The sequence below is a fragment of the Rhopalosiphum maidis genome, chromosome 4 (assembly GCF_003676215.2).
Source record: "Rhopalosiphum maidis isolate BTI-1 chromosome 4, ASM367621v3, whole genome shotgun sequence".
Classification (NCBI taxonomy): Eukaryota; Metazoa; Arthropoda; class Insecta; order Hemiptera; family Aphididae; genus Rhopalosiphum; species Rhopalosiphum maidis.
Genome location: NC_040880.1, coordinates 28,878,181 through 28,903,566, shown reverse-complemented (window position 1 = coordinate 28,903,566; position 25,386 = coordinate 28,878,181). Strand labels below are relative to the sequence as shown.

At 26.8% G+C, this 25,386-nt stretch overlaps 1 protein-coding gene across 1 annotated transcript in view; it reads right to left on the bottom strand.

The window, feature by feature from the left end:
• The window catches only part of LOC113549220 (lachesin-like), a 79,920-nt gene that overhangs the window by 3,130 nt on the left and 51,404 nt on the right, over positions 1 to 25,386 (bottom strand). The window contains exons 3-5 of the mRNA XM_026950416.1: positions 828 to 1,035; positions 537 to 692; positions 165 to 293 (exon numbers count right to left, since the gene is read on the bottom strand). Coding sequence (XP_026806217.1) covers positions 165 to 293; positions 537 to 692; positions 828 to 1,035 — 493 coding nt within the window. The remainder of the gene's footprint in view (positions 1 to 164; positions 294 to 536; positions 693 to 827; positions 1,036 to 25,386) is intronic.

Sequence of the window (25,386 nt, the reverse complement as noted above, 5' to 3'; positions counted from 1 at the left end):
CTATAACGATATTCCGTTAATATAACAATGACACACCGACTAATAATATCCGATGCCAATCAAAATAGTTTTCATTGTACAATACATATTGTTATGTATGATTAAATGAATGAATTAATACTTGGGTAGGCAGTACTGGTAGTAATAATGTATCGAGCACTCACAGTGTACGGTGACGTTGATGCGTTTGCTCCGGGTAGGCGGCACCCCGTTGGAAGCCACACACAGGTAAGATCCCATGTGTAATCTGCTGATCTTTCTGATCATTAACTTTTCGCCATCGATCACGTTCACTGTAATAATTACACAACAACAATATCATACATTATAATTTATAAAAACTTCAGGTATGAGTGTTGAAGAAAGTAAAAAACAAAAGTAGATAATACTACTGTTATATACTGTCCAGCTGAACAATAACTAATTTATTATATTCTATTATTGTATAATAATAAATAATAAAGATACATTTTACATTCAACATTCAATAAATCATATAATAATTATAGTGAATTATTTGTTCATAATATTTTTACCTGTAATACCATTATAGTTAATATCTAAACCGTCCTCTCTTCGCCACATAATGTACGGTTCGGGATATCCTTGAGCTTTACACTGTAAAACCATGTCTGATCCTTCTTTCACTATGAGATCCATACTGGATTCTTCTTCGATCACTTTCGGAGGAACTGAAATACAAACGATAAATGTCATATAGCTATATGACAGTTTTGTCGATCGATTAAAATAAAATATTATTGCCTAATAGTAATAATAATAATAATAATGATATTATGCAGTTTAGGCAGTTTTAAAAATTTTACCGACAACTTGTAGATATCCTTTTTGGCTTGTCATGGGCTCCGTGTTGATCTGGCACATATACCAGCCTCTATCGGTCTCCTGTACATTGCGGATATGCAGAAACCACGTCCGATGGTCGTTGTAAGATAATGTTATTCTTGCATTTTCGGTCACCATTCGGTGGTGTATAGAAAGTATGGTTTGGGTGCTAACGCGAACCCAAGCGACCTAAACATAACGCGAATAGCTACTATTAACCATATTAAATGTTAACACATAGAAATTTACGTTTATAATGAATTAATAGTTTAAACAATGTTTGGTATAATATAAAATGTATCTATGTAGTATTACAGTATTATACGATATATTGTTTGATTGTTAGGTACTGAAACAGAGAACTTAAGTACTCGTATTTTAGAAGATGTTATACCCGCTTGCGTTGTCTCTGTCTTACTAATGCATATCATATCAAATTTACGTTCAGCAGAACACATTTTTATGTTCTTAACTTTAATATTGGAATTTGGAGTCAATTTATCCATTATCAAACTTAAAGGTAACAATATTATCCAGGACATGTTATATGTTTTCATTGACATTATCATTTTAAAGTGAGTTATAGGCTTATATAGCTATATGTCCTATGTAAAATATTACAATTTCAAAATGTTCATAACTCATTTTAAAATGATAATATCAATAAAAGCATATTATTCTGGTTCATGTTATGCTTGATTCATCGTTTTAATAATATCTTGCTTATAAATAGCTCAATTAGCTTATTAGGTTAATAGAATTTATAGTCAAAAATTTTAGTACTGATTATTTTTGACTGTAACTCAAACACACACACACACACAAAAAAAAAAATCAATCTTTATTAAAAAGCGGATTTGCGTAACAATTTGCGTTTTCCAGTTTATTTTAAAAAATACTAAGAATTTGATTTTTATGACTTCCTCAAAAAAATTCTAACTAGTTCCAATTTTTTACAGAAACCATCCTCAATATTGAAAATTGAAACATTTTTACTTCTTTAGAAGTTGATGACTGATGACATGTAAATATAAATAAAATAATAAAATTATAAATTTAATATATTTACAGCTTCGTTTAAAATTGAATATAAATAATTTTAGATTAATTATAAAATATTAAATTTAAGGTTTTGTATCATATCTTATCTAAAGTGTGCTGTTTTTAGATCCACAGATACACGTATAATAGGTAGGTACCTATTTATTTATCTATTATATTTCAATGCCGTAAGGGTACAGAGATATGATATCAATATTATAATATTATACATGATTAAATTACATTAATCCTAATGATTGTGTTTATTACATTAAGGGTTAAGTCTACTAATGTAATGTACGGTTTATTAACGGAACATAATATAACCTGGCGCGTAGGAAAATAAATTTTCATTTATATCAAATAAATGTACGCGTTATTTTTACTTTTTGCAATAGTTTTCAAGTACCTTAACTCTTAAGTACCTACTCTAAGTAGTTTTCAGTAAGGGTCTTCCAATGATTACAATATAATATATCAAATATAAAATGGAACGGTATCGTTAAAAGATATACGATACAGTAAATAGAAGAATGATTGAAGAGTTTTATTTTATTATATAATATACGTTTTGGAGAACAAAATCCTTTAAATGTATGTATTTTAAATTAATGGCAAAAGAAGAAAGAAAAGTTTCAATTTAATATTGATGAATCACGAACATTTTATCTTAATACTTCCATAATTTAATTTTTAATTTTCGTACAAATTACTTTCGAAGTTTTACAGGTCAGTAAATAAGAAGTATGGTTGGTTTATTATTTTACCAGATATTAATTATATTATGTTTTCCATTTGAAATTGTTTTATTTTAAATTCATACATTTCAAACTACAGAAACTCTGTTGGTTTTAGAATTAATCACGTAAATTTGAAACTTAAAAATAATAATATTAAATACTTATTATGAATGGATAGTTATTAATATTATATTGAAATATAAATATACTGAATAAGATGTGTTAGCCATTGTATCGTAAAATATTATAACTTATAATTATAAGTACATATATATTTATTTATGTATCAAATATAATATATAAAATCTTATTTTCGGCCTTTCGGGTTTAATGAAAATATTTACAGTTTGCCAATTACTTATGGCGTAAATAATAATACAACATCATATTATACACATTACACAGAGTGATGCAACAAAATTTAGCTCCTTTCACCCTTTTTTTGTTTTTATCGATTTTATTTATTTACATTTTGAATTCTTGAATTTCTAAGGACACTTAAAGTTAATTTTTCTAAAATAAGCGGGTTATACATTATATATTTTACATAGGTGTCTATTTATTTATTTATTTATTTTGGACCCCTATTTATTAATTTATTATAGTTTGAACACTTTTACAAATTATAATCTTCAAATAAGTATAAGATATAATATACCCTTCAATGACATACACTAGTGTATATTTGAAAATATTGACTTGAAATTCTCTAAAGCAATTAAGTGTTTTAATAAATATATATAAAGGGACGAGGTTTGTGCTTGGTGAAACACCCTGTACATAAAATAACGTTATTTAATAGTACGAGAATAAAGGTAGTGGCTGCAACCTGCAGTCACGCGTCGACGGATTTCGCAAATAGGTATAACAATAAGCCGCCCTGGGAAACGCTATATATTATATTATACTTATATACATTATACCGGCGATGCGTCTCAAGATTAAGTATTACGTACGCGAGCCATCGATCAATTAAGAAACTCCAATCGACAACGGCGGCGGCGCGCGTATACGCACGAAGATATTGTTCTACAATAATAATATGATAATATATTATACACCGAGCAGCTCGAAGCTTACCTGTATACAATATAACATATTGTTAGGATGGTTTTATTACTGTTCTTTAATTACGCGAGAAGAAAACGTAAATATTATTTATTCAGAAAGTCTCTACTTTTCCCTTCTGTTTTTTCGTTTTTATATGAGAGCGAATTGTGTTAAATTTAGTGATGACAATTCACCAACTCCCGTGTCAAAAAAGGGTCGAAACGTGACAAAATAAAGGGTAGTTTAGTGATTTTTCGAATTAAAAAAAAAAAAACAAAAAAACAAATACGCTACATATAGGTACTATAACGCGAATCCAAATCCAAACATTTTCTCCTCATTTCACGCGCTTTGACGTTGACGGCCGAGCTCGGAATACGAAATCCGAGAAAATAATAATAATAATAACAATAATATGAAGTAAGCACATTATTATATTACGTGTATATGCGCGTACCTACAGGTATCATAATATTATTGGTACGCCGCACACTCGCGCACGGGGACGTATGCACGAGATATCGAGATACGTACCCATATGACACGAAAACAAAATAAATTTTTTTTGATTTACTACTGCTGTCGTTGTTCGTATCACTCGAGGGGATACGACCCAATAAAATTCGCAAATCTTTCACGTGTGGTTATACGTACGATTGCGGGCCCCGTCATCTGGTCCACGCGTTATACGTATATATATATATATATGCATAGCATTGTAATAATGTTATGTGGCATGGGTATAAGGTGAGCAGCAGTGGCGTTGGGTAGGATGAGCTGTGTTTTACTGCCGCGGTCGTCACTCCGTCTCCTCGGGAATCAGAATAATAGTCACGACGGGTAAGGGATCAAGCCCGAGGCGCGGGATTTCGGCGGGGAACGGCGGCGGTGCCGGTCTACACTAATAGGATCGAACGCTACACATACACATACACACACACGCACACATATACATACAGTAGATCACGTCACGATATTATATAACCGGATAGCTACTTTGAATGCAGCTCGTCGTCTCGGATATCCGACGGGACCAACCTGTAGTGTGAATATAATAATAAATACCACCACCGCGGTTTATAACATTACCTCTCGGTGACGGCGGCGTGTACGTATCTTATATAATATAATATATATACATCTGTAAGTATTGAATATGCCTATATAAATCCAACGTAGGTGTTCGCCGACCTACATTTCAAGTGGTGTCTATGTATATTTGTTTTTTGGGTTATTATTCTTTAGCTTATTTAATTGTAATGCCTCCTGCTGCAGCCTATCCTTTAATAAGTACTTATTGTTATCGCCTGTTGTGCAGTAACGCTAATAAATTATCACTTCTGAATGTTTTTAGGCAGATATTAATTTGGCAGGCTTTACGCGATCGTAAGTAATTACTTAATGTTAGCTTTAAACGATGTATAATGTTAATATATTATAGCTATTATATAATACAATCTATTGATATAAGCGGATTTGATCTGACTGGCGGAGACTCAATGTAGAACATAAATTGTAATAGGTAAAACTTTGGAATTTTAACAGAACCTTCATTTTACAATGCAAATGCATACTAAAAAAGGATTTAGCAAAATTCATATTTTAAAGAAAGGTTTACATAGGGATTTGATAGCTCGCGTAAAACGATTATTATTTTATTTATATAGAATTATATATATATATATATATATATATTTATATAGCCATTATATATATATAATATAAAAAAGTTATTATAATTGGACACATTTCAGAAATTTAATTTTATATTTTATAAGAGGACGCTACACCCACATAAGGTGTTGTCTCCGTTTTACACACGTAAAACATAACAAAAATTGTTGTGCACGGGATAAAACCACTCAGGCTGTAGTGATAATTAAGACTCCAAATTAATATACAATATATTTGAGAAAATTTTCTGTGATATATCATTTTTTATATATATATAGGTATATATCATTTTTACGATAAAAGTTCTTATTGTTTCAAAATTTATTTCCAATTTGAATAAATTTTTGTAATTTCTATATCGAAAAAATAAAATTGAAATTTCATAGATAATGTTCTCAACTAGTTATGCTATAACTAGTCAGTTAGTTTTCTCAGTTCTTTTCTTTTCCGTGCAAAACAGTTTTTCCAATGTTTTTTATTTGTAAGACGGAGACGTAGAGTTAGTGTCCTCTTAAAGCCATCCATTAAACGTTGCACTCGACACGTATTTTTGTAGTTATTATTGTGTTTTTTTTTGTTCAATTACATTTCAGTTGTTTAGTAGATATTATTATAACACGCGTTATTTTATAAACATCTTGATTAACGGTATCCACCTCAACAATAAATTCACCCTCACGAATAGGTAAACGTCTGATTTTCCTTTACCACTTCAGTAATAAATTAATATTTTTGATTTATTATTAAATTACACGTAATGTGTGTTACGTTTCATTATTTGAATATAAATAAAAAGATATTATTTTTTTTTTAAGTTTTGAACGTCATTAAATCGAGTATTAAATAACTAATTGAACAAAGTTTTAATCATATAAGAGATCTAGTTTTTAACGGGCTACGAATAGTATACGGAGACAGATAGTAATAAAAAAAAATATAAAAATTTTATGCATAAACCATATTCATTATAGTGATCAGCTTTTTTAGTAATTTAGTTTTTTCGTCATCATCGAATATCCGAATACACATATCACTAACGTGTAAAATAATGCAATCAACAGTGTCGGCATTAATTTATATCACGAGTTGTGGGCTAGATTTTCACAAGCGAAAGTTTTCATTTATATAGGATTCGACCCCATCAGCGGAGGCGTCTGTGGAGAGTTCAATGTTACAATACAACTGTTAAGTTAGATACATAGGATATCACTTAAAAGCTTATAGGTATCGAATATCTAGCGATGATTTGCTATATATTCTATCGATAATATCGGAATCTCGTGCATCGTCGGCAACGACATCGATGACGGCTCAGCCATTGCCGCCGTTATCGACGATAATAATACTATTGGACGATAACGATGGCGGTTTCGTGGTTCGTGAGTACGATTGTACGAAGGAGAACGCATAAAGGCCGTAGGCAGCTAGTATAGTTATCGAATTGCGCTGATTGCAGTGTTATACTAAATCGCGACGAACTGTTATCACTACAGTGGATAGAGTTTTGAATACACGACTCGTACATTCGTAAGTCTAAGATAACCCGCCCCACGATATTGAAGCAAACGAATCAGATGGTGGATCACCTGAACTCAGCGTACGGAGGCAGACCGTCTTCGTATAATGTAACTAAATTGTTTATCGATGACATCCGATGCGATTTCGTGCGCGCTTCGCTGGAAACCGTCGATATTGAGTAATGCATATCATCATGTACATACTAACGAACAATTATTATATGAATAAACACGATATTTTATAATAATTCATTTCATTTGTTTTTTTCATTATTAGTATTGTTCTATTTATAAATGATTAAGTATATATTCACACAATTGATGTTATCAATAAGAACCTATTGACATGTTATTAGCCGAAGGCTATTTTGAAAAATAATAATAACATTTAGGGCGGGCGGTTAATAGGATTTGAAGGATTTGCGGGGGACGGTCAAAATAGGCTATTTCGTACTACTGGCATAATTTTTTTGCCATTTTTACGTATGTATATAGAGTGCAAAACGGATTAGTTGCTTATACTTTAAGATACTCTCAGCAAAATCTATTTTTGTGAGGAGGGGGGCAAATCAAAATGTAACATAAGTCTCCGTCGGCATTTGCCTTAAATCCTATACCGATAAACGCCAGCTGTTGTGTTTGTATACGTTGGCGTCTGGCGGTATAAATGTATAAAATTCATGCCGCCGGCGAGAGAACCGAGAAAAATATAAAAGGTTAAAATGTATACGATAACATTATGCAGAAACTTATTTTTTTTCTGATTTTCACACAACAACCCAGCCGATGTGGCACGTTTATGTTCTCCAAGCAGTAAGTCCGTGGAGTAATATTTATAATTACTACTTTGTAACTTATATACACAAGTATATACAGGGTGTCCCGTGAGGATTTACTCATTGCAATATATCATGAAGTAATGGAGATATTATATTTCTGTTTTTTATTATAAGACTTACGAGGATAAGGACTACAAGTATTTCAAATTTTAATTTAATTTAATGTTTTGTTAAAAAAGTGTAAAAAAATATTTTGTATTTAAAAAAAAAATCGAAGATTGCCATTTTGTAGTATTTTTCTAAAAATGTTGACGTTTTGACATTTTATTTGCATTAATTTCATGATTTTTAATATTTTTTCTAATTTCAAGAAAAATTGTGGAATATTTAATACCGAGGTTTCCGAGATTTATTTGTTTATCATATCTATTTTTTGTATTACCTCTTTGCAACAGTTATACGTAATTATATGGCTATTTGGTGTATAAACGTAGGCAGTGATTATTAAAACGTTAGTACTCTATCTATCTATAATACGTTTAATATGTTTGTGTGATCTGATACTAATAAATCTGTTGGTAGTTTGGTGCCTTGGAGGTCATGGGATCTTTTGGTATAATTGGTTTTTATACTTTATCCCGCGACGTCGATATTTCATGTCTTAACGTCATCAATGTCAATTATTATCGGTGTAGGTACGTGATCTAACTTAATACACGTTAGAAAATACTTTAAACACACACAGGCTATATATTATGTATCCCAGCGGAGTGTCCATTTATATTGTATATAATAAATATTTAGACGAAATTGACCGTAAACAATTTATTCGATCCACCTACGTGGGTTGTTATGCTACTTATATATATATATATTATATTTTACAGTGACGTGGTTAATTCTTATCCAATTGTAATAAAATATATAATTATTAATTATTTAGTGATACGATACCCCGAATATGTGCCTGATTAACTATTATGGCTTATAGTTAGACCTGGGTGTACAGGTACACAATTTTATTTTTATTTTTATAAATTTAATTTAAGTTTAATATGTAATATTTTTATAATAATTGTGTTATCAATATATTTATAATAAAGAAATAAAAATCATAAAATAGATGAATAGATTTCGGTGATATGATATAGCACTTAGTTTTGACATAATTATATGTTTTCATTATAGTTTATTCGACCAACGCGTTTTAAATACAGTAGTATTTGATGTTTCTAAAATAACTATAACAGACATAAAAAGGTATATAAAGTTATTCACGCATAATATCTTGCAAAGACTGGTTAAATCAAAGCATGCAATGATGAGAAATAAAACAAAATATAAATTCTTGACAACAATTTAAAACAAAATCAAAAATTATAATAAGCTGATTGAGAATCAGTCATATACTCATACTTACCTACACCTTATACATGGGCATTGAACACCTCAAGCAAACCTTACTATCAACAGAATACACTCCACACGGAGTGGTACTAATGGTAAAATACTCGTATATAATAATTGCAAAATGCAAATCCAACGAACAAAAGAAAATATCATGAAATAGTAGAGAATATCAAGATTAATTATTATTTATTAATAATGATTGGACCTAATTGCAGATCAGAAGACTTCATCTTATTTATCAGGATAATCAAAATATAGAAATATATTTGTAGGTTTATTTTTCATTGTTATTGGGTTGTTTAATTATATAAAAATAGCAAAAAAAAAAAAGCTGACGACCCCTAATGTGGGAATTCGTGTTTGATTAAAATAAAGAAAATGCATAATATTTAGAATTATTATTTATGATGTATGTTGAGAAGGGAGAAAGGCAAACAGAACAGATGCTTTTAGGTTCTAAATGTCTCTAAAATTCAATTGGACATAATTGTTAAGATTACAATGACATATAAGTAAATAACACCATTTTAACAATTATAATTTATTTAAATTCCAAACTTATTTAATAACGTTAATAGCATATTATTTTAAGAGTTAAAATATATTTTGTATTTTTTTTTTAAATATAGGTACATACCTTTTTTAAAAATTACACCTATTTTCAATAATAAATACTTGTATTTTATTTTATTTAGATATTTTAATCTTCATTATTTGTCTGAACTAAGCATAAAAGCTATTGCGTTTAATCCTCAGTTGTATTTTTCTTAAAAACTCCTAGTTTTTTGGTTAGTTATATATAAAGTTAGAAGTGCATAAGTAGTATAAATGTAGTATACAAATTTAAAAGGAAATAATATCGGACGTCTATTATTGTACTTGAAACGTATATAAATTGCAAGTTTCTAAGAAAATCATAAAGTTATTGCTCATTAGCTTGAAGTATAATTTTTTATATTTTATTAGTGATAAACGCTCTAGTTGGCACACTGTATTAATATAAATTGAATATACCTAACAAATTTATATTAAGTTTAAGAATATATTATATTACGTAAGATACAAAGATCAACGGAACAAAACATAATTTGGTGTTAATATTTGTAATGATTTTTTACAAAATATTAAGCTAAGGAAAAAATCAGAATATTTTAGTTTTTTTTTCAAACATTAACGATTGGTTTACTAGAGTGAAAAGACAATATTAAATTTGTTTATATTATGACTTTAGTAAGTAGAAGAAGATCTTGACGTAAAATCCGGTAGGCACATTTAAAGAGGATGATATTATACTTAAGGGTTATTAATTTTGGAAAATAGCGAATTATACATATAACATAAATCATAAATCGTAAAATTTTTTTCTAAATTATTTCAAGGTTTCATTATAAAGCTCAATGGTTAATTATTTCAATTATAGTTCAACTGCAGTGTTTGTTTTTTATACCAAAATAAAAAAAAATCAATTTTGGATTCGATCCAGTTTTATTGTGAGACAGTTAGAATGTACTCCAAAATATTGATTCATATTATTATTTATTAAATCGATAAAAAAATAACACTTAAATATAAATGGGCATGAATAAATTATTGGAATATTATAATGTGTTTATTCCTTTTTAAGTTTAGACCATTATTGTTGGACACATTAATATTAAAATTTATTACAATGAACTTATTTGTAGTTTATTATAGTATTACTGTTGTCGTCTAATGTTGAAATTGGTGTATGTCGTTTTAAATTGTCAGTTAACAAAATAGACTAACAATACCTAACTTAATACTAGATTTATATCATTATTAAATACGTTAGTTGAGCATATTGTGATATACCAAAGGATTTATTGTAGATGAGGATACTCGTCAGTTTCTTAGATTGGGTTTTATATGTAAATTCGTTGATCGGATAGATGTGATTTAAAATATGAAAGTATTGGGTTACTTGCTCTAATAGTATAAAATCTATTGATTAAAATATTATAATTTATTATATCAAATGTCTGATAACAAATCTATAGCTGATTACTCCGATTTAAACATCATTTTGAGTTACTGATTGATAAAATTTTTTAGAATAATAAATGATTAAGTTAGTAAATATTTCAGGAATGTTGCCAGTGTACTTTATTCAAATAAAGTACAAAAAAATAAAAGTTAGTTAATAAGAATTTGGAATAATTTTTGATTTTTGATAAAACAGCTATAAAAAATTTTTTGTTATAGATGTTTTATATGATCTTAGTTAAGATTTAGCGCCCAGGGCAAAATTAAAAATATTCGCCCCCTATTTTATTTATCATTATGCATTTCAATTTTTTTGGCATCCCTTTAAATTATGCGCCCAAGGCGCATGCCCCCTAGTGCCCTCTACGGCACGGCTCTGGATCTTTGTATGATACATAAACAAGAAATGAGATATCGCGATGATAATTATTTACAATAAGAAAAAACAGTAGACTCTCGTTAATCCGGTCATGCGATAATCCGGTAAGTTCTGCAGTAATCCGGCTATATTTTATTTTTATTTTTACTATTTTCGCATAAACGATTACCAAAAATAGTCTTAAAAGCGACATTACAAAAAAAAAAAAAAAACAAAAAATGATAATTTTTTTAGACTTCTCCCACCAAAAGAATAATTCAACATAGTAATAATATATTATATAAAATTTAATAAAATAAATTAATGTTTTTCAATAAGTAAAATTGCATTTTTATGTGGACCTTCATTAATCCGGCAGTATCTGGTCTGATATCTCCCGAATACGAATAATGGATAAATAATAATATTTATTTTCCATGTATCGGAAAACTTTAAACATAAAGATAATACATTTTCCATTAATTTTAAGTCTTATGCCGTTTTATAATTTTTTTCGAATTATCGGAAATTGGCCAATTTGAAACAATAGTAAATTTAACTTATATAAACATTATATAATTATTAATATAGTAACCGTACGAGTATATTATGGTTTAAAAGAAGTATAAAAATGTTTTCAAGTTATTTCGTCGATTTTTATTTTTAAAATATTAACTTGTTGATACTTTGATCTTTATTTCTTTAAGCCAAATCATTTTTATTTTTAAAACTTTACATTAAATTGAATGTTTTTATCGGGTATACATTTTATAGAATAATATATTGATATAGAAAGTTATATACTTTATTAATATATCAAAATGAGTTATAAATACAAATTAAAAATGTGAAAAATGAAATAGCGAATAAAACCTGTTTTACATATAAAAAAACATCAGTAATTCAATAACTATAAATGTACGTTATCATATTTAGAAAAAAATAAATCTTTCAATGGTCTATTATAAGTTTAGCGATCTGCTTGTAATCATGTAAATAATATTATAATTTTCAATGGGTACCTATATTTTTATGTGTATGTAATACATGTTCAATATCACATAATATATAACATAGCATTTATTGTATAATGTGTATGAGTAATGTGTTTCTAAATATCATCAAAACCAATTCAAAATTCAGCCGTCAAAGTATTTATGACATCATTAAAATTATATTGTTATGTATTTCAAAAATAATGTATTATAGGTAGCATAATATGATGTTATATTTGGCGCACCGTATTTTTTTAAGTACAGTTTTTTTTCAATAGTAAAGTGAAGTGGCTAAATAATCGCAGTAAGGTGTAGTATGGTAATTAATGTGTAACAGACGTCTAATGTAGTAGTCAGTTATTCGGGATGCAAATCGACACAGCAAAATTATATGTCACACTTATCCATTTATTCTTTTTATTTACTTCAATGTATCTTATTTTGGGTGTACACAGTTTCGGTCTGGCTCATGATTAGTCCCCAAGCAATGTAATTTTAAATGGACTCAAATTCTCCATATAAACTTAAAAAATAATTTAACTGCCTTTAATACACTGCAATACAACTATTTTTTATTTTCAAGTAAAAATAAGTTAGGTTAGTTGACTATTTTTTTTATAAATATAATTTAAAGAAATATATGTGATTAACAATATTTTATATACTTTTTTATAATTGCAGTCATAAAATGCAAAATAATATTCTTTATTAAAAAAAAAAAAAATAAAAAAAAAAAAATATAATAAACATAAATAATAACAAATTATTATTAAAATACTATTTTACTTATTTAATTATTAAAAAATCCTCACATATCAATAATTTTATTTTTGCTAATAAATTGATAGCAGTGGATTACAAAAATATCATAGAGCGATAACCTACTTTTGAAATTAAATCACAAATTTTGTAGTGTAGCTAATTTGCTTATCCAGGACGCCGTAAGATCATTACAGAAATATTTTTTTTAATACATTTTAGTGTAATACAGTATTGTATACGAAAAACATTAACCCACAGCCTGTGAAAGTATTTACTTTTTAATAAAACGTTATTAAAGTTAAATGTTTTAATAAATATTGACCAATTTTAATTTTGACACATGCCCTTTGAATGACTTCAAAAGTCAATTGAGTATATAAAGTTGGAAAAAAAATTATTCATTTGAAAACCAATGTTTGTTTATTTAGTATTAAAATTTATTTTGCATTCTATTAAAATAAATAACCACCTTAAAATTATCGATATAAAATTGAAACTATAGCAAAAAAATATCATTGTTAAAACTAAAATATTAATAACTTATTTATAAATAATATTAAATAATAAATACATATATCAAATATGACATAGTATGCCATTCTTGTTTGGATAAGTAATGTTTTAGTACTAATATTCTACTTATTATTTTACAAAATTACAATATTAAAGTTAATACCATACTGATGAAATAAACTATAAGTTTAATTTTTTCTCATTTATCATAAATATGCATTAACTAGTAAAATTATTTGTTTTTTTTTTGTATTAATATTATTTGATAGAATTCTTTAATATTCGTGATATAACACTAAGTAGTTACATAGAATAGCTAGGTTATAAATAATTCAGAGCAACTGCCAATCGCGAAAGGTTGACCCTTAGTTACAAGCTTAGAAAATAAAGGGGTCTAAATTGACTATTCTTTTATTACATTATTTATAAGCAAGTAATACTTTTTAATAAATTATATTATTTACGTTTTTAACTTAATATACATTTTATATTATATAAAATACAAGTATTTAGAGTGTTCAAAATCGTAAAAATGAATAATTTGTATGTTTAATGAAATATCGAAATTTATATTTTAATGTATCAATTATGTGCCATACTTATAATTTATAGCTAAACGAGTCTAAAAGTTTACACATTAAATGTATATCATTTTACTATGAACCATTTAAATGTTGGAAATTAGAATCATTATTTTGTATTCAACCTCATAAATTTAGAAAACTACAATATTTTTTATTTTAAGCTCTAAACCTACACATGTACAATAAGTTAATGACAATTAATTTCGTGAATTATAGTTAAGCACTTGCTGTAAATTGGATTTGTAAATAAATAAATATTTTGTTATTCGTGAAAACATTTGTTCTTAGTTTTTGTTTGTATTAGACACATTACACATATATGTCCTTGCAAAAAAATCCTATCATTAATGAAATTTAAAAAATGAAAAAATGTTTAAAATGATTTAAGTGAAATGAAAAAATTAATATACGAGTAGGTGCGTAAAATATTTAAATAACAAAATACATTTTTCTATTATATAATAATATTACATTACATGCAAATATTTAAATTCGTTGTTGTAAATAATAAAATACGGTTTAACTTTATTAGTGATAACATACATAGTGTAATTTTTTTATCAGTGAATATTCATTATCTTAAAAACTAAAAGATTTTTGAATATATATTTAATTTGAAGTTATTATAAAAGAACAAATCTTTATTCATTAAATTTTTATAGTATTTGACGAGGTAAGCGAGCCTATGCCTTCTCAATCTATACATCTAAACTTTAAATACTTATAACTAAAACAAGGACTTAAATTCACTAAAAATCATTAAATATGCACTTAAAAATATTCATTTGTACATTTAAAAAAATTGAATATGCAAATATATTATTCAAATTAAAAAATCTACAATTATAGTTATTTTCTTTTTTTTTTAACAATTAATTATTTGAAAAATTATACTAAAGACAAAGTTGTAAAAACTATTGTGTAATAAATATTTAAATAAAGTAAAAGTTCAAAAACGATAATAATACAAGATATTAGTAGACAATAATTGTTTACCGTTGAAAAATACACTCTGTATAATATTATATTTTATCATTAGCTTATAATGATATTGTATATTGACTATTATAGATGCGTTACGTATACAATTAAATCTATTATATTATACAATCTTATCAATAAATGTGTTATGTACAATGAAAACAGCTGAGATGAATTAAATAATCATCTGCAGTGTTTGATTCACTATGATTAAAATCGTTTTTTTCGTGAAAACCAATTTAATTCACTCGGATACTGTACGTCAAGTAAAATTCAACAACGATGAAAGATTAGTCGACGACGCATTGGACGCTGTCATAGGATTTGCATTAAAATGTATTAAATTATATAATAATATATTTTTATTGTTTATGTAAAAACTAAAAAGTGACAGAGACTGTAAATGGTCCGAGAATTGAAAATGGCATCGTATAATTTTATTATATTGTTGATTGGGAAATTGTAATTCTTTTAAATAATTTTTTTGAAAATTTACACATATATATTTATAGTTTTATAGGTAAGTATACAAGGATCATAATTTATGTACAACTAAATATTTATATAGGTTATTGTTTAAAATAGATTCACAATTGGTGTTGGTGTTAGTTTAAGAATTCAACAATAAAAGAGCTAACTATTAATTTTAAATGTTTTGCACTTTAGAATTTGATAATACTAATATTATAATAATAGTACATTACTTATTAGATGTCATAATGGTATATATATGATTTATAGCTGGTTTGTCTTAATATATTCAACAATGCGGAGTTTAATCAGACATTAATATTATACAACAATCTACACTCTACGGCGTATAGTCTACGATGATCTTTAAAATTAACTTATTTTTGAAACGTGACTTTTGTTTTCTCAATTAAACGACTTTTATTGGAGTGGTATTACATCAGGATTATTTGTTATTGCATAGAAAGAATAAATAGTTTATCGTATAATAGTTTTTTACAATGAAGATTATATTTTATTAGCCTTAAATTTAAGTTATTGATTAGATCGTATAACTCACATGTAAATTGGTCTTTCAACGGTTTCAAAATATGGTTTATGCAACGTCTACAATATTATTACTACGTTTGATGGTTAACAGTTAAAATTAACTTTCTGTCCTAATATATAAGTCTATCTTGTACAGGAAGTAAATAAACTACTGTATAACTAAATAAGAATGTTAGGAAGTATAAATGTTGACTGAACTTTGGAAACAGCACAATAATTTGTTCCATTACAAACATATACAAAACAAATATATATCGTACTAAATTTATAAACCATTTCAATTACAAAGTTTGGGATTTCTGAGTTCTATTAAAAACCTAAATCGCGGACAAAATATAACTGTTATGCGTTGATTCGATTCTAATTTATAACTTAATATTTTCAGATTGTAAAGTTAGTAGTTCAATTATTTTTTAAATTAGAAGGATTATATTATTTTTATAAATAAAAGTCTCATTTTTTTTCACCATGATTCCTTGGTAAATCAATATATATTTTCAAATTATAAATTATTAATAATAATAATTCACATTAGGTACTTTTAAGTTTGGTCACTTCTATATAAAATATAATTTTTTTTAAATGTTTCTAAAAAATTATTTAATAATGTTAAGATTATAATATGTTTTTGATAATATTATATAGGATATAATAATATTCGCACGTTATGTACCTATCTAATGTGCCATAATATGTTGGCCACATTTTATTAAATACTTAAATCTTCATTCTAGAAGTAGCTTTATACAAACTTAGTATCTATAGTATAATAACATATTCAAAAAATATTAATTATCTCAACTTGAAATATAAATAAATGTAATGTGATGTGTAAAATAAGACACATAGTAATTGATTGATTGGTATTTACACTTAATAGGTGCTCGAATATATATATCATTATAGATAAAATAATTTATACATAAAAAAGAGAAGTATTTTGTCAGAGTTTATGCAGTATGCGTAGGTATAGTTGTAAAAATGAAAAATTATAATAAATAATTATGATGTATCTCATATTGATTAAATGTTTAATGTAAAATACAAAATATTACTAAATGCTTCGATATCAGTATTAAAATTACAACATGTAGGCGGGTGATGTTAAATTTATAAAATATGAGACCAGTGCATTAGTATGTTAATGCTGAATATATACGAATAATCACGTTTTTAAATTTTGGTGGTTCAAATCAAACCGAGTTCATAGCGCAAATTTTATTTTGTATATACTCACTTTATACCTTATACATGTAAATATATATGATTGTTTGAGGCATAGTCGGTGTTAAGTGCATATTATTATAATTTGTATTTATTTTTATGTACAAAATATAAAACATTAAAATAGGTAAGCGTGTATTTATAGTAAATAATTGAGTTGTTTAATCTCTTTAGCTATGATTGTTTAACTATTATTGATAGAAATGTGATATTGACGAGCGAAATTATTTTTGAAACTTTCCTACAAATCACATAAAAAATTTGTATTTATTTACTTAAATGTAAAATTAAATTAAAAATTATCAATTAACACAACTGTTATTTAGTGTATGGTAGAGGTATCTAATTATTCCAGTGATGTAATTAGGAAATTTTTTGATGAAGTGTGGGGTATATTAAAATGTTTAATTATTGATAAATATTTAATAATACGACCCGAAAAAAATGTTTATGAATGATTATATTTTATTAAGTATTAAATTGGTGTATAATTCAATTTTTTTATGTAGCATATTCAAAATATTTCCAGTGTTGTTCAATATTTCGAACTCTATTTATAAGCATGTTTTTATAATATTATATATTAATATATGATACGCCGTGACGTGATGATTTTTCGTGATTGTTATTTTTTCCACATAACTACGACGTAGGTATCGTGGGCATATATGAGTATAGCTGTGAACTATAACAGGTGTTACTTGTACAATGAATTGACAACGACCAACCGTTATAACTATAAAGAATATAGTGCATGTATTTAATATATATATATGTATAGTGTGGGGGATAGTTTTATATAATGTGTATAAAAAAGTAATATCATTGTGGAATATTTTTTTAATGCGTTTAATTCTCGTCTAAACGATGTATTTTAATATTATGATGTTATTAATATTCATGTAGGCGTGTATAACATTATAGACTCGATGCATGCAGCATTGTGTATGAAAAGTTTAACCACGATAACCACGCGCAGTCAGCCCTTTTTACTATGAGAATATATTTTTTTTTATCGACATACGCTAGTCTCTTATGTCTGCTTGTGATAAAAAAAAAAATTATTTTGCCTTCAGTTTTCAAATAGTTTCTGCGTTTGTATAAAAACAATAATATATACACTTCCACTAATACTATGAAAAAGTTTCGTCTTTAACGATTATTGCATGCATTCATCAATATTGTTGTCCTGCAGTGTGCATCAAGTGCAATCTTTTTATAAAAAACAAAATGCCTTCTCGTGATTTCATTTTTTTTTGCATGTTTCAAACCTGATGACTAACACACGGTCATATCAGTATGCCTATATGTGAATATATACAGAGTGTTTCCGGATATCTGTGAAAATTCTGAAGATGAAAATATTATCAAGACATTGAGTGGAATAGAAAATATATTTTGCCGTTTGTGGAAGGAACATTTCTAAGAATACTTATAAGGGTAATTTTATACTATTGATGATAAACTTTCCCATGTCTGTAATAACTCTGTTATAATATATTATGATTTGAAGTTTTTAATACTATGAAAATGAAAATGGAAAAAAAAATTAAGTATATAAATTATAGTAAACAGTAAAAATAATAATAATATAAATCAACTTCTTTAGCTGTGGACTGTAATTGTATTTGAGGTTCTAAGAAAATCAAAAAAATCATTAGTTAAATTGAACTCACATTTAAGTGTTTTTCATAATAATATAAGCACACATATTTTAAAAAAGTGACTACTAATTTTGTGATAAATTTTGATTACATAGTGTACAACTATATATATATCAATAGGCGTTATCAATTGTAGTAGATATTTCAGTTAAGTATAATGTTGAGGTGATGGAGTTTACCACCAAGAGATCTTAATATTTATATTGGGAGAGTTAACCACCGCCCAGTTGGCCAGTTACATAAGTTAAATTACTATTTATCGATAAAAATGTATTAAGTTCTATGAAATATTTAAAATCAAATAAATTTAGCAAACTTACGATGTTAGATTAGTCTCAAAGTGTTTACAAAAAAATCTAAAAACACTCTGTATACAGTATACACTCACTAGTTTCTACGCGCGATTCACAAAATGCAACGAGAAGCAATCGAACGACGACGACGTCGACGGGAAGCCTGTTTTTCTTTTTAGGAGACAACTTTTCAGTACCATTAAAAAAAATAAAAATAAAATATAACTGTCGAACGTTCTCGTCTCGAATTCAAAAACAGTAGGGTGTACTACCCGCGATCCAGGTAAGTCACGTAGGTCTCAAAGGTACGGTGCCGGCATTCTATGTATATATATATATTAGCTATCCACCCGTTTTGTTACTGCTGCTGTAGTAGAAGTTTATAAATATATACACACACACATCCGTATACACGTTATATGGGTCGACTATTTCGATGTCGTTTGTATTATTGCGTTATCTCGTTGACTGCAGCGTGTCCTGTATTCACCGGCAAACAGCGTGACGTTTTTCTGCGCCAAAAATGTAAAATCACGACAAGGTACAAAAATTATTACGTATATAATGATATATATATGTATATTAAATATAGTACTATGATTATAGTGTTAATAGGTAAGAATATTTTGGTGATGGCTTAATCGTACAACCTAATTTAACCGAATGCCAAATCTATATAATAATCCTTACCGTTTCCTACTTGTTGTGAATGTTTCACTTGGACCAGACACAGAGGACAACGTCAAAGCTATAATTTTTGTAAAATAAATCAATATGTTCAACAAATAAAAAATAAAGATTCAAGTTATTAATGTAAAAAAATAAAAATAAACGAATGACTAGCCCAAGCTGCAATATTAAGATCAATAAAATAAACACAAAAAATAAAAATATATTCTATCACGGTTATTTGTATGAACAGAACTTAGGCAATCGTAGTATTATTGTAATACTCAATTATTATGTATTTACTTTAAATTACGAGCGGTTTCAGTTTGTTGTATACACATATTAATATATTATTATACTGAAATCGTTTAATTATATTACAATAAGCCATTTTTCGTCGGAACGCTAGTGATCCGTAACAAAATTGTGCAATTTATCGGGAAGAAAAATGTATTGAATATGTACCTATTATATTATTTGATAATATAATGCAATGAAAAAAATAATATTTGATTGTAATTTGTATCAAACGTGTAAAAACTTTCAGTAACATAACATGTATACAGAGTTTTCGTATTGAAACTTTTTATTTCGAAACAAATTATTTACTAATTTTTATGGCCACTTAGAAAAATTCATATTTGTATACATATATATATAATTCACATTATATAAATGGATTAAAATATCATCCAGTTTGATTAACCTATGAATGTGGTATAGATTATGCATTTTTTGAAACCATGTACGTTAATTGCATTTATAATAACAATTTTATCGAGTAAAGTATGAGCTGTAGTACCACTACATATTATTATAGATTACTATTTTTATGATTTATCGTTAAATATAAATTAAATTTACTGATATTATTTACGATTTATTTATGATCGATTACGATTATTAATTTATAGAAAATTAGGTATAAAAAAATAACCTTTTTATACATTTTATAGATTCTAGACAGATTCATTGACTCTCGTGAACGAAATTATTCCTACGAAGGTGAGTTGCATAAAATACTCACCATATAATGACATAGTGAGGAAGGAGTGCAGTATTACTGTGGATTATTAGTTTTTTTTTTTAATATAAAATATTAATGTATGACGTGTGAAAGTTGTGCTAGTGCGTATGTTATCTAACAATTGGAAACAACGGTGTGATTATTTTATATAATTATTCTATTCCAATATTCGCCACAAAAGCGATTGATATACTCATGTTTGCGTGGCGGTTTTCTCGAAAATGTATTGTTTGTTAATTGTTATCACGATTTCAGTGGATAGTTTGTAAAAGGGTTTTCTTCCAATTGAGAAAATACAATTACTAATGGCTGTTATGTGGGTGACGACACACGACGGAATTACTGTACGCAAAGACAACGAATAAACGCATTTACTGTTCTTATCCGTTTCTCGGTGTAAATTATGTGATTAATTTTGTCAAAAAGTTTTGGGTATAGAAATATACCTACTACGTACGTGCTGGGTTCCAAGACAAATAAAACAAAACACGATACGTTTCCTATCACCAATACCCGTCGAAATTATGAAAATCTTCTCGTCGTGATTTGTGGTTCATTAAGCATTCGAGTAATATATTTTTTAGTAAAATTTTGACTAAAATGATGACATTTTATCATATCACCAAACACATTATATTTGTTTATTTTTTTATTAAAACGGGCTAGCCAATATAATAAAAGTAAAATAATAACCAGAAAAAAGATAACTATGTGTACAATATACGATAGTAAAAATATATATTTTAAATAAAATAAAGTATAAATTAATTAAATTAAACGAAGGAACATGCGTTCTCATTTAACAGGAGCATGAATTAAAAGAAATGTAATGTTATTTCTAAAATAATTTTTTTTTGTATATTTTATTATTTTATTTCAGTATAATATTTTTTTAGTTGTGGAGGAAATAGCATTTACGGCATCAGAAGAAACAATAGGTGATTACAGTATAAAATGTTCGAAGAATATTAATGAATTACTCGGAGTAATCACGCGGAAAGAAATATATGTTAAATAAATAAAGTATATAGAATTTTAAAATCTCTCGTTGTAAGTGCTTTATCTATTTAGCTTCAGGTGTAAACTGTACAAAGGTCTTGAATTACATTTACAACTTATATTCTGCGACAGATCGAACAATACAACAATTAAGGGTCGCGTGCATAATCTTATGAATTATAAACTGTACTGATCTATGATAACATATATTTTTTTCATATCATAGGTAATAATGGTTATAATAATAATAATAGCAATAATAATATGTTATAATATGAGATACGAAATAGAAATAACGGCGTCGATCTAATTAGGCAAATTAATAAAATCGAACTCGTCGTATAACACATAGCCGGGTATCACAAAAGATTAAATCTTGAAATCCCGGAACGTTGCGGTGATGGTTTTCGACTTCTGAATGACGAATGGACGTACCTGCAGTATGATATATATATATAGATAAATATACAGAAATGTATCACGAAACGTGCATTAATTTGACTAAGTGTTCAGGTCGGTTTTGGTGGTGTATATACCTCTATATACAAACACATAAAGCGACGATTCGAAAACCCAAAACCAGAGAACAGCATTTTTACTCCTGTTTTTTACTTTTCGAATATACTCGACATCATACAGAATCATCATATAAACGCTCTTGTGTGGCAGCAGGTGTTGTATAGGCTCACTGGTCGATTAATTTTATATAATCGTTATAGTTTGGTGAGACGTTGTACGGGTATATTTACATATTTTTTTACAAATGAAAATTTTGACGTAATATAATCATAATTCTGTATTATTTTAATAAACTGATTTACAACCGAAAATAATATTCAACGCTGCTTCAAAACATATAGACGGTCTTAATGCGTATGTTTTTTCAAACAGAAAGTATTTTTTTCTAATTTAAATGTTTGGAATCATAGTTTTGGACAATTTTTAGATATTACATTTCATAGATGTAATATCAATAGTGACAACAATCATTATAATTCATTGTACAATTTACATTTTGGTTGACAAACTATTTATTTAAATTCTGAGACGGCTGGCTTATAATACTTCTGTATTATGGTTATTTCTTTAAATAATATAAAAGTTAAGTTATGTCAGTACACAATTTGTTTTCTATTTTTGACCTATGCATAACATAGGACATTTGTGTTCAATAGAATTAATAACATATGTTGTTAATTTTAGAATTAAAGTGAATTGTCTTATAATAAAATTACTTAATGTCAAGAAAATTACCTAATTAAGATAATGTTAATAAATTTGAGTTTGATGATAGTGCAATTCACTTAAAAAATTCTTAGACTAACAATACGAGGTCACTTCTACTGAAATGTGTTATGCTACACGTGAGTTAAAAAGAGAAAACAAATAATGCGTTGACATTTTTTTAAATGTAAATTTCAGTTAATTCTTCAAATAGTTACATGTAAGTATTTATGTGTACCTAGGTGGAATGTAGATCACAGGTGCGTTTTTTGTTACTACGGGAGGATGACTGTGTACGAGTCCAAAAATATTGAAATACCTGTTGTATATAATATATGAGTATGTACATGTACAGCATTGATGTTTTACTTATATTTTTTTCTTATGAAAATAATAATTTATTTCCGCCTTGCTGTAGTACATGTACTATCATATTTTAACTTATTTAAAGGTGCAGCTATTATATATATATATATATATTGGTTTTAGCAATGATTTATTTAATTATTTATTTATTTATAAATTGTAAGTTTATTTTATATTCTGAGCAGATTGAGCGAGCTGTTAATAAATGGTGAATGTTATTTTTTTTATGTGTTATCGTCTTGGTTAGAATTTTTTCAGGTGGTAAAAATTATTAATAATATCGTAATATTGTGATTGGTAATTTAACTAAAATAACTTTTTTTTTAATTTTATCAGGAGTGTTAAAGTTTCGTATACCTTCGGCTTATAAGTTGTATTGTTACGTTTCATGTTATTATTCATGTAATGTATAATGTGATATATATTTACCTATATATTATAGAATAATGGGATATTCTTTTTGTAACTTAATTTTTTATTTAGGCAATTTGTTATAAAAATTTAACAAGAATCTTTGTAAATACAATTAAATAAATAATAACATGAAAATAACTACGTAGCAGAAGAAAAGTGGTCACTCACTGTGGAGATACTTATTAAAAAATTCTAAAAAAATGTATCAATTAGATTAGGTTAGGTATGATAACGTAGTAGGTAATCATATTAGGTACCTATGCGTCGGTTGTTAGGGGTAAACTTACAATTAATCGTTTGTTAGGGACAATTTGATTAATATTATGCAAAATCGGTTGGGTAAAGTTATTTTAATGTATTTAGATTATTAGAGGCAACCTAAAGCAAAATTTTATAATTTAATAATTTAATTTTTAATTTTATAATGTTATCATTATAACCAATTAGTCTATTATCCTTACGTTACCTATATATTTAATTCATATACTTATATACTATCAGATGTATTAGTGGTAAACTGGTGTATGTGGTGTGGTCAGAGGTAGAATGGGTACGGTTCAGTATAGATAGATTTAAAACATCTAAAGCGCCAAGTAATTTTTCATAAATGAATGGTCCAATAGTTTTTACAGAAATTAATTATATTTTCCTTAATTTCTATTTAAATATCTTAAAATATGTTTCATTAATTGTGTTAAATTACTACTGATAAAGATATATTGTAGTTGTGGTGGATTTTATGAAAAAGTTGGCATTTTGATTTTAACTGATTTAAGCGAATGTGGCCTATTTTAATATTTTATTAATGTCAACATTAATTTAAAAAAAAAATAAAAAAGTGAACCAGCTATACAGCTAAAAAGTACATTTTTACTCAAATAATGCCTAGGATCACATAATTATCTATATCATAATAAATATTACGCTACTACCGGTACTTACGTGTAAATTGTTATACAATTATACTATTAATTCCGTTATGGTTCTTACATACGTAAATGTATAGGATTTAAAAATAATTGTTTTTGGTATTTTTATTCGTCATAATTGTTTTAGTTTTTTTTTTACATAATAATAATTACATTTTAATATTTTCAATAGTACACTATAGTCCTTCACTATAGTGGAACAATTGGGATGAAAGCTCTTAATATCTAAAACTGTATAGATACCTATTAAAATCGGTTAATATTTTTTTACTTGGGATTTGCATTAATTATCGAAATTGACAG